Genomic DNA, 12,359 nt, shown 5'->3' with positions numbered 1-12,359 from the left:
AACGGGGCTGCGGGGCGCTGGGGACCCTTCAAGGCCCTGGTCTTGTCCGAGGCCCCCGGCGGGGCGGAAGGGAAAGGAGGCGGGAACGCGGGCGGCTCAGGGGCTTCGCCTGCGGCGCCAACCCGCCTTTGCTCGTTCCTCAGGCAGGCGGAGCTGCGGGCAGAGGCTCCATGTTGGGAAGCGGCGCTACTTACCCTCGTTAGCGGCAGTCGGGACACCGCGGGCAGAGCTGGCGGGGGCCTGGCCCTGAGCGAAGATGGAGGCCCCGCTGCGACCCGCCGCGGACATTCTGAGGCGGAACCCACAGCAGGACTATGAGCTTGTCCAGAGGGTCGGCAGCGGCACCTACGGAGACGTCTATAAGGTAAGGCAGGCCGAGCCCTGGCCCCGAACTTAGCTTTTTTTCCTACGGTTGGCTTGGTCTGGGAGTCGGCTGCTTTCTGGTGAAGTGTGAGGAGAGCGGAGGATGCCTTTATTGTGGCGTCTTGAAAATGAAGCTGCTAGGGTCCCTGATTCATACCCTCGATTCATTGCTTGCTGTAATCGTTAGCAACGAGCAGATCTAACCGTGTCTTTGCAAACCATTCTTGTAACGTTTTTGATGTGTATGGATTTAAGGCTTATTTATGGCATTGAAAGGAGTTTGAATCTACTTATAGAGTTACAGTTACAGATTTTTTTAATGTTAACGTGGAAAAATGCTTCACGAAGACAGGAAAGAATATTGACATTCAGACATTTTTTTAAAAAATCCTTGTTTAATGGATGAGTACTGAAAAAGACATTTGAAACCTGTGTGTAAATTTTCACCGCGAGCAAATTAATTCTAGGTCAGAATGACGCGTGTACAAACATCGTCTCCTATAGGAAGATGCTCTTCTTAGCAGAGGTTTGATCATTTGCAACTGGTTGATGATAAAAAAGATGACATAAACGTTCGGATTATTCTTTCTATTCAGCATTTCCTCTCTAAAGGATTTATTACATTGTCAAACCAAAGGCATCTTTTAACTATCCCTCTTTTGTGTTATTCGAGACAAATTATTAGGGTGTGTTACTCTTAAATTAGGATTTAAAAAAAAAAATCACGGGAGGGAAAATAAAATTTCCTATATCCACAGAAGTCTTGAAGGGTCAGTTGGAAGCGATTGAGATTTCCTCATGCTTTGTGTTCTCAGTTCCAGAAAAGTAGCTTTGATGCATTTCATGAGTATTAAGGGAAATTCATTTTGAATTTTGCAACAGCTTTGTTTATGGATTTAACGGTGATGTAGCTGTAGTAGCCTTGTTTCATATGGGTAATTAACCAGTGGATTGACTTCTCTGGAGTATATTGTTGTTTTCGCACAGGTGGTAATATGGAAGGAAAACATCCCTTCTTCCTGCTTATCTACTTTTGTTTAATTTTCTCCCTATTAATAGTAACAGTTCAATGCAGTGTTAATGACAGCTCAAGCACTGTTTGATTCTACTAAGATGAACTGTAATGGATAGGCTTTTTACTGGTTGAACAGGTATTTGTGTCTTCGGTACTAAGCACTGTATTAGGTACTGACTGGGCTGTTATATTATGAGCAAGTTTCCAGCAAAATGGATAATAATCACAGAATTTTTTTTATGGAGATTTGAAAAAACTCATTGCCATCAAGTCAATTCTGACTCAGTCACCTCCAGTGGGTTTCCAGAGTGGTAAATTTTCATGGAAGTAGATTGCCCCATCTTCCTTCTGGTTTGAACCTCCAACCTTCTGGATACCAGTCACATGCCTTAGGCACTGTGCCACTAACTCTTTAATTGTTTATCCAAGCATTAGCCATTTTGTGGAATGATCTTTTTAAAAATGACATTTCTATTTGACTTCTCAGTTCCAGTTTTTAGTCATCATTGTATTATGACTCACTCTGTCAGATCAAGTTAAATCAGCTCATGTTAATAAATAGTAAAAATTGCAGTTCTTGTATATTTTCTCATTTTCTTACTACAATAAAGTTTTAGAGAAATGTTTTCCTCGTAAAAGATCCCAAGACTTCCACCTTTTTTGTTTATTGATATGGTAACTGAAACTACTACCTGGAACAGAATTTTATTCTTGGCAGGGAAAGCAAGGGTTATATTAAAGGGCCAGCTAATACCTACCTTTCAACCTGATACCTCCCTGCCCTGTCTCTTCTACAGCTTCCAAACAGGAAGTGGAAGAACGAGTATTTATCTCTCCCCACCGCACCTCCACACATGGTCCTCTGCCCTCACCCTTGCATCTGTACTCATTCCATGCTAGGCCAGGTTCTAATTCCTGAACATCCTTAAGACATTTGTGGTGCCTTGTCTTATGTTTTTGTTTGTTCTGATCACCTGGAAAGGAGTTCTGGTGCCACAGTGGTTAAAGCATTTGGCTGATAACCAAAAGGTTGGCTCTTCCAACCCATTGCTGCTCTGTGGAGAGAGATGAGAAAATCTGCTTCCGTAAAGATACACAGCTTTGGAAACCTTATGGGGTAGTTCTGCTCTGTTCTGTAGGGTCCTTATGAGTCACAATCCACTCGATGGCAGTGAGTTTGCTTTTGGTTTAATTACCTAGAATCGCCTCCCAGCCCTATTTCCACCTGGTGTTATCATACTTGTCCATGAAAGCCCTACTGAAATGGTCCTCCAGGATGCCCCAGCCCCTTCTCCTGTACCTTTCCAACTTCATCTACTACTTTCCTCCCTCCCTCATTCTCCTCTAGCCATATTGGCCTGCTCACAGTTCTTAAACATAGTAAGCATCTGTCCACCTTTGGGCTTTTGTTCTTGCTATTCCCTCTAGTTCAGAATGTCTTTATCTGGACAGTCACATAGCTTGCTCCCTTCCTTCCTTGCTTTTATGCCCTTCCCATCTTCTTTTCCCACTTTATTTTTGCTTTTATGACCATCTAACATAATATTTATTTTTCTTGTTTATTAAAATACTGCATGAGGGCCAGGATTTTCATGTTTTGTTCACTGCTCTGTCTCTAATAGTGCCTAATATTATGCCTGGCACAGATCAAATGCTTTCTGAAAATTTGGTGAATGAATAAATATCAATTCTATCACTTAGTTCTCTAAGCATATACTTTTGACATTACAGCACTAAATAAGCATTAATACTCTGTGTATTCCTGTATTTTTTATTATGATTGTCTACATGTGTATTTTTGTTGCAGATTTCAGTTATTTGAGTTTACTGGCAAAATTTTTTCCTGGAAGATGATTTCATAGCATAGCTATTATTAGTGATCTAAGTCATATAGAATTTTGTCAATTCGTATTTATTCCTTCATACACCTAAAAAGAAGTAACATTGAAATTGCAGTGCTGATTTTTTTCTCTGGTGATCAGAGTCATATTTCTATTTATCACTGTGTTTTTGATGAGCTGAAAATCCGAGGAAGTTTACAAGTATTTTCAATTGGTGACGTAAGTTAGTAAAATTGTTAAAGGGAAAAATAGTGCAGGTAAATTAGTTAAATAGAAATCTTGTCAAACACAAATATAAATGATCCCAATACAGTAGTTTTTATTATTTTCTTAAAAGTAACACATGCTTATGGTAAATAACTCGAACAACAAAGTAAGGTACAAAGTGAAGTATAAGAATCCCCTTACTGAATTCCCAGGTGTATAGTAGAGCTGACAAGGGACAAAATTGTAGTTACTTCTTGGCCACAGCCAGCTACCTAGAGGGAGCGAGTAGTTGAACCTGTGGGCTCAGGACCATAGTCGCAGGGGACATCAAGCTCAGTTGGCATAATATACTACACAAAACATTGCTCCATCTCTTCCTTTGGCGAATAGCGACTGGGATCTTAAAAGCTTGCAAGCAGCCATCTAGATGCAACCATAGGTCTCTCCTTGTTCAAAGCAAAGAGAATGAAGAAAACCAAAGATTCATGGAAACAATTAGTCCTTGCAATTGGTACACCATGCAATCCTCAGCCTATACGACTATGAGACCAGAAGAACTAGATGGTGCCCGGCTACCACTGTCAACCACTCAGAGGGTTATTGATGTAGGAGATCCTGGATGGAGAGGGAGAACAATGTGGAAAAAAACTCATAATCATTTGGGGGTGGGGAAAGGACCAGGTTTGCTGGTCTGATAGAGCCTGGTGGAACCACTGAGACTATGGCCCCTAGCTGCCCTTCAGGTCTGGAATTGAACCAACACCTGTGGCTTCCAGCCAAATGAAACACAGGCATATGAGGTAAATTCACTCCTTGGAGAAAACAATCATGGGAGACAGAAGGGCTGTTTATGCCCAGGAACAGCTCAGGGGGCAGGAGTGCATGGAGGGATGGACACAGGGAAGAGGTAACTATTGGGAGGAAGTGGGAGGGGAGCTGTTGCATTATGGTAAATTGTAGTCATTGTCGTAAGACAAAGTATATGTGAACTGCTGTATGGTAAGTGAATTTGCTCTGTGAACTTTCACCCAAATCACAATTGAAAAAAGAGAATCCCCTTACTATTCCATTCCTATTTCCCTGAGGTAACCACTTACCTATCTAGAAATTTTCTTTGGCTACTCAAACATATACATCATTTGAAAGCTACTTGAGGAGACTGTGTTACACTCTTGTGAGAGCAGTTAGAGGACTTTTCTCTCTACTTTGCTGCCGCCATTCTAGTCAGATTTATCCTTACTTTTTTACATCTGGAGTGTCTTATAAAGCAAAGCCTTCAAAAGGACTACAGCTTTGAGATTGTGTATTATTTTATGTTCTTCAAAGCCACAGATCCGTTGTGAAGCTTCTCTCTTTTTCTGAGAATCCCCAAGAGGGAAGCAAGCTCAACCTTCAGCTAGCTGTTCCCCAGTTAAAAGAAGAGGAATATAAAGATTCTTTTAAGTAAATAGGGTAAATTATTGAGGGTGAGAGCAGAAGGTGGTAGAAGGGAATGAAACAAAAAGAAAAAATAAAGAATTAAATTTCAGGTAGGCAGATTTTATTTATAATTACTGTAAACTTAAAAATCTAGCAGGAAGGGAAAGTCTGGAGATTAGTACCTGTGTTACCGTCTGTTCCACTGGGATCTGGTACTAAAAACAAAAAACCAAACTCACTGCCGCTGAGTCAGATTCGACTCATAGCAACCCCTCCTTGGGTTTCTGAGGCAGTATCACTACAGAAGTAGATTGCCCAATTTTCCTTCCGAGGAGTGGCTGGTGGGTTTGAATTGCCATTCTTCTAGTTAGCAGTCAAATGCGTTAGATCTGATACAATCACTAAAATTAAAAAATGTTTAAAACCCGTATGTTTCCAAAAATGACTTTTATAAAATTGAGATCCTGATAGAGATTTTTTCCTCCCACTTGATTGAATGACTGACATTTTTTCTGGTTGTTAAATATTATTTAAAAATACCATTTTAAAAGAATCCATTGAATGAACTTTGATTTAGTTAATCATTTAAAGTTTCATGTTTATTTCCAATTTTTAAAATGCTTTTGCAATTATATATAATGCTATGATTTTTGTAGAAATCTTTGTTTTATAGTCTTACCATTCCTTGGAGTTCTCTGGTTGCTGGATAACTGTGTTTGCTATAGCAAATCCTTCTTCATATGGGATACTGTGTACTCTACCTTCTCACCAATCAATAGTCTCAATTCTAGAATGGCTTTAGGTACTTCAGAGTATATCCTAGGATTCCATTGTTTAGAGACAAAGCTTGATATAGCACAACACTATTGTAAGAATTGATTTATTCAAAAAGTATCCAGTGGCTTCTGTGTCTTAGGATGGGGACGTAAACATGAGAAAGAGAAATTATTTATAAAGACTGTATAATTTAGTCAGGAAAACAAGCATACTAAACAGTCATAATTTGGTAAATGCTATAGAAGAGAAGCTACGTGGAATCAAAAAGGAAGACATGCCCAACTGTGTCGTGGAGAACAGAAAGAGAGGAGAGGGGCCTATGAATATACCAGGGATGATTCACAGGGGAGATGACTTTAACTGGATAATGAAAGAATGCAGGGTGGTTTTCAGGTGTTCAAGATGGGTAAGATAATTCCAGTTGGTGGGAATAGTATATGCAAATACATAGAGACAGAAACTGTGATGAGTTTGAGGGATCTGCAGTGGTTAATGTTGGCACGGTGGTTAATGCATTCAGCCTCTAACCAAAAGGTTGGCACTTTGAACTCACCATCCACTTTCAGGAGAAACATGAGTCAGTCTGCTTCTGTAAAGATTTATAGTCTTGGAAAGCCTTTGGGGCAGTTCTACTCATACAGTGTTGCTATGAGTTGGAATTGACTCGATGGCAGTGGGTTTGGTTTTTTTGATTTTGCATTTGCCTTCTAGTTTTGTTATGACCAAGCATGGGAGGGATGCCACAGATAGGGAACAGAGGCTCTTCTCTGGCAGGAAAGGTCCAGATAATGAACCTTGTATGTCATGTCAAAGAAATAGGACTTTTTCTTATAGCCTGAAGAAACACTTTAAGATAGAATCTCTGGTGATATAGACTGTATTGGGCAAAGTGGCTGGAAGTATAAAGACCAATTACTGAATAATCCAGATGAGTTTAGGCAAGCCCAGATTGAGGCACAGGCATAAGAAATGAGAGCAAGGGATAGATTTGAGTCATATTTAGGAGATGATCAGAAATACTTGGTATTGATGGCTGAAAGCAGATTACTGATGGCATTTATAATTTGACTTGGATGATTATATTGGTGCCATGAACAGAGTTAGGAGTCTGGATCTTGTGTTTTGTTTTAGACATGTGGATATGTCTAATAGTTATTAGGAAATGCACTTTGACCTTGAGAATTCTAGACTGGGGATACAGGTTTGGGAGTCATCAACACTTTATAGGGTGGTAACTGTAAAGTATAGATGAGGTCACTCAGGGTGAGTTTGCAGGAGAGTTGAAGAAAGGTTATAGTTTCAGGAACCTGGCATAAGAGAATAGTATGTTGAAGGTATCTGAGGAAAACAAAGGTATGAGAAAGTTCTTTTCATGGAAACCAAGAATTCTAAGAGTCATTTATCATCTCCTGCCTCCATTCTTCTTCTACTGCAATTGCAATGAAAAGAATGGATTGATCTCCCCCAAAATATAAATCTGAGGTTTTGTGTCACTCCTTATTCCCCTTGTCCATAGAATGACATCTTTAGAATAACATGACTTTTAAGACCCTCCCAATACTTGTCATATTGAACTTATTTCCTTATATGTCCTTTATTTTCTGTCCTTAGGGTTCTGGCAGATACTATTTTCTTTTCCTAGAGCACACTTCCTTTTCTTTCCCTTCATCTGTCTGTCTCTGTCTTCTCTTCATGTATCTGTTTAAACCTTGCATTTTCAGTCCCTTAAGTTAGATCATTCTGTCTACTGTGTTTTCTAGTTCTTCATGCTTTTCTTGTCATGATACTCATCACTTACCATTGTTGCTTTTCAGTTCGTCTGCTAGACTCAATAATGAGTGAGAACAGGGACCCTGTGTTTACTGCTGAATAAGCTAGGCTATCCTAGTGCCTAGCATGTAGTATGTGCTCAATAAATGAGTTGAAGGAGTGAGCAATAATGGTCATGTAAGTAAGGAATGGAAAGAGTTCAGTAAGAGCAGAGCAGTTGAGGTATAGTGGTAACTGAGGAAGTAGAAAGAATATCGTTTTTCTTGAAACAGCTTTTCTGTGAAGGGAACAAGAAATGAGGCACACGAAATATTTTTTCCCCAGTTTCTGTTCTTCCCTTGAAACTGAGTGATTATAGCATTCAGTTATCATTTTTTAAGTTTGTCTTACTACTCAAGTAACCAAAGAAGTTGCTGAATTTAGAGGAAGAACTCAAGGAATTCCTTACAGAAGGAAATGAATAGAAAGAATTTGAGAAAAGTTGAGAATTTAGAAAGGAGATAAAACCCAAAAGCTTAGGATGGGATTAACAGGGTAGGGAATAAGTGCAAACTCCCCTCCATTCCTTCTCCCCTTCTCTGTCCCTTTTCTTCTATTGAAATGGAACCTCTTTTATTGGTTCCCAGCCCAAGTCATTCCCCTAGGAGGATGGTTGAGGGACATTGGTAAATGGAGAGCTGGTATGGAGAGCTAGGATGACAGTGTACAAATGATTATTCAAAAATCAGTAGATATTTGTAGAGCTCTAGTGGCATAATGAATAAGGCATCTGGCTGCTAACCAGAAGGTCAGTGGTTCAAATCCACCAGCCACTTCACAGAGGGAAGATGGGGTAGTCTACTTCCACGAAGATTTAGAGCCTTGGAAACCCAATGGGGGTTGCTATGAGTTGGAATCAACTCAGTGGCAGTGAGTTTGGTTTGGTTTTGGTTTTTTATGTGTCAGACACTGCTCTGGGGCCTTGGGATACAAGTAGACAAAAACCAAAAAACCAAACTCACTGCCGTGGAGTTGGATTTGACTCATAGCGACCCCTCCTTGGGTTTCTGAGGCGGTATCACTGTGGAAGTAGATTGTACAACTTTCCTTCTGAGGAGTGGCTGGTGGGTTTGAACCACCAGCCTTCTGGTTAGCAGTCAGATGCCTTAGACCCTATGTCACCAGAGGTCCCTCAAGTAGACAAAGTGGAGAGAAATTCTTACCAACCCTTGTAAATCTTACATTCTAGTAGGAGAGGTGGAAAAAAGACAATAAACGATAAATAAGTTGTGTGATATATTAGAAGGTAGTTAGCAATATGGAAAAAAGAAAAAGCTGAACAGATTAAGGGGAGATCAGGGATGGCAGAGTGAGGTGGGAGAGGCAGGTTGGGAAATGACATAAAGATGATCGAGTTAGGCCTCATTGAAGAGATTAGATTTGAGCAAAGACTTGAAAGAAGTGAGTTAACCAAGTGGGTAATCAGTGTAATCAGAGAAAGTCTTTTATTTCTTTCTATCTTATTGAATCACCTGAACCTGTCAGGACAACTAAATTGTAAATTTTGGGCAGGAATTAGAGCTAAGACATAAATGTTGCCACCATCAGCACATTCATTGACTGGTGCAGGACCACATGTCATTGTACTTTTTAATTAAATTAGGTTCAGCAATTGGGTGTAAGGTTACCAATTTCTGTGTCATTTTTTGTAAGCATGATTTTGTAAGCAATGGATAGGTAGCTGCTTCTACTATATCTCTCTCCACCAGTGTTCTCTAATCTTCAAATGCTAAGTCTCTTGAGATGCTTAATGGCACCAAGTCTGAAGGTGATATGGAATGAGTGTATAGGCTGCTTGTTATTTTTCTGGCATATGATATCAAAACATTACTCACTTTCTTGTTTTATGAACTGAGACAGTTTACCTTTGAATATATAGTCTTTTCTTTGTTCTAGTATTTTGGTATTATGAGAGACTGTTTTCATGTTATGGTGAAAGAGAGCAGGTAACTTGAAAAAACAGATTAACAGCAGAAAATAAGAGGTAAAAGACTGTGTAGTTCAAAATTTTGTTCAAAATTTTATTTGCTATTGAGCTAACAGATATTGAATGTTTTTCATTGCAGATTATGTTAACCATTGTATAAAGTTATTTTGAGAGTAAAACATGTTTTACTAGGATGAAGTATTACTATTATGTAAATTTACTAATTTATAAATCATTGGATTAAAATCTTATTTAGAATTTATTTTTCTTAGTGTCCATAAGTAGGCTAATTCTGTAGCTGCCTAGAAAAAAAAAAACTGAGCAGATTAAGGGGAGATCAGGGATGCCAGAGTGAGATGGGAGAGGCAGGTTGGGAAATGACATAAAGATGATCGAGTAAGGCCTCATTGAAGAGGTTAGATTTGAGCAAAGACTTGAAGGAAGTGAGTTAGCCAAGTGGGTATCTGTGTAATCAGAGAAAGTTGTATATTTCTTTCTAGCTTATTTTATAATTCTGAAGGTGGGAGTGAAGCTCTGGACCATGATTGGGGCAAATTGTTTTATTTTAAAATCCTTTCTACTATCACAGGAATGTTGTAAAAACTATAAGAGAAGTCTTTAAAGTACTTCCAGCTTAGTGAAGATAGATATAAAACACTCCCATAGCAAGTGCAGGCAAAAAAGTTCCAAACTGACATGTAGATAGTCTCAACCTTGGGCTTACAATGCATGTAATAGTATTCTAGTACTTTTATTTGCATAGGCTCAGCATTTTCACTTTAACCATTGTTTTTAGTGTCTTTGATGTAGATGACTGGGATTGAATGTAGATTGATTTAGGATTTTTGTTTTGTTTTCAAAATTTAAAAAGGTTTCACTACTAAACTTTAAATTGTGGTTTCAGACCAAATACACAGGCAGAGAAACATGAAGCCTATTAACAAGTGATACTTGTGTTTTTATGGCTTCCTTGTTAATTTGAGAACTTAGTTTAAGATCTGATAAGTTGGCATAGGTACTTCCACTTTGGCAGTGTTGGACTGCTTTGAGTATTTGTACATTTTAGAGTGCTATTAGAAGGCTGCTATTGCTTTCCAATTATGTGAGATACTATTTAAGTCTGAAAAGGGCAAGATGAATTTAGGCCTAATGTAATTCTCTTTCTGTTAAATATCATCATCTCCCACTGAGATTTTGAGAAGATGATGTGGGAAGCCAGGCTGATAGCCAGGTCTGTCCTTGGAGGTGTTTGGTGAGTCATATTGCCCCCACCTTCCAACATTTTTATAAAAATGAAAATGAATTAAAATGACTAAGAATGACTAACGGGTTTTATGGCCCTTTTATAATCAGTATATTAATTCTCACAGTAATGCTGTGAAATAGATGGGACAGAGGACAGTATCATCCCCATTTTACTCAAGGAGAAACTTTTTTCTCTAGATCTTATTGTTAGTAAGTGGCACTGTCAGGACTTGAATCCAGTTCTTAACTGCACAGTCTCTCTGCTACTTCTACTGTTTCATACACGCAGCACTTAACACGTTGCCTAACATATAGTAAACTCTAGAAATTATGGTTAGATGAGGCTTGACAGCCTCACCTCTGTGCTGAGTGGTGAGGGATTTTATGGACTGATTTGTATATCCATATAGACTTCAAGTCTCAACACCATTTTTCAGAGGCACTTCTTCCTGGTTACTCGCCTGGTTCTGTTACCTTCATGCTTTCCAAATCGTATCCAGGCTTCATTTGCCTTTACTATAGGGATGACTTTGCTTATAACTATCCTACAATGCAAATAATTAAAAGCAGAAGCACCCTTGGTTCTGGTTGTTGGACACCCTTCCTCTTACTGTGCCTTCTTTTACCTTCAAGAACTTTAGATTATTGGTTATTGTTACCTAGGTTAACTGAGTTCCTTAGACTAGGTTTTAAGTTTTAATGTAAACTGTTATAAATTTTAAAAAATGCTAGTTACTTCTGTTTCTTTCTGTTTAATTAAAGGTAAACAGGACTTCTGAGAAGGATTGAGGGTTCTAACTTTGTCTTGGAAACCACTGTGTTACTTCTCATATATACATACCCAGGCCCTTTTTTTAGATGCCTCTTGTCTTCTTGCTTCCCCACCTTTTAACCCTTTCTTTTACCAAAATCAGAAAGAATCTAGTGTAAGCATGAAGTAATATAGTTTAAAAATATAACTTTCAATAAATTCCTAATAACCTATGCATTTTAAGGTTTTTTGCTTTTAGTTGTAATAGAAGAGGCAGACACTTTTGTGTCTTACCAGTTTTGTCCTGATGCTAACATTTTTTCTTTAGTAGTGTAGATCCATGGATAGGACTTGCCCTCCTATCTTTGCCCCTCCCTTCCTTGCCTCAGCATAGATACCCTTCTTTCCTACCTTCTACTTTTAAAATATAGTTTAAGTAATATGTGTTCATTTTAAAAAACAATAATATAACAATAAGTGAAAATTTATGTATATCTTCTTTACCAAGAGATAAACATTGCTGCTTCCATGTACGTTCATTGTTGATCCAAGTAGAATGAAATTGTTGACAGTATCAGTGTTTCTCCATTTATCATGATAATGTTTATCAGTACAGTTGTGAGAATTTTCATTTTTGTGTTTGGGCGTAATCTATGCTTCCTGTTGTCTTCATTCTTGGCAAGTAGGGTTGTATCATCTGCATATCACAGGTTGTTAATGAGTACTAATATAATCTGGCTTCTCAGATTATTTGTTTAGCATACACGTTGAGTGAGTAAAGTGAAAGGATATAACCCTGCTGCATTCCTTTTACTGTTTGAAACCCCTTATGTCTCCTTGCTCCAAAAATGGCTGCCTTTGATCCATGTATGGGGTTCCACATGAGTACAATTAAGTGTTCTGGAATTTCTGTTGTTGTTGTTAAGTGCCGTCGAGTCGTTTCCGACTCATAGCGACCCCATGCACAGCAGAACGAAACACTGCCCGATCCTGCGCCAGCCCCAC

The 12,359-nt window shown here is 38.8% G+C and overlaps 1 protein-coding gene across 1 annotated transcript in view; it reads left to right on the top strand.

The window, feature by feature from the left end:
• The first annotated feature begins 256 nt into the window (after positions 1–256).
• MAP4K5 (mitogen-activated protein kinase kinase kinase kinase 5) overlaps positions 257–12,359 on the top strand; it is a 182,637-nt gene continuing 170,534 nt past the window's right edge. The window contains exon 1 of the mRNA XM_042781362.1: positions 257–364. Within this exon, the coding sequence (XP_042637296.1) occupies positions 257–364 (108 nt within the window). The remainder of the gene's footprint in view (positions 365–12,359) is intronic.

Source organism: Orycteropus afer, unplaced genomic scaffold, assembly GCF_000298275.1.
Source record: "Orycteropus afer afer isolate SDZICR_OR568_19922 unplaced genomic scaffold, OryAfe1.0 scaffold00111, whole genome shotgun sequence".
Taxonomy (NCBI): domain Eukaryota; kingdom Metazoa; phylum Chordata; class Mammalia; order Tubulidentata; family Orycteropodidae; genus Orycteropus; species Orycteropus afer.
This window is presented reverse-complemented; position numbering and strand designations above follow the sequence as displayed.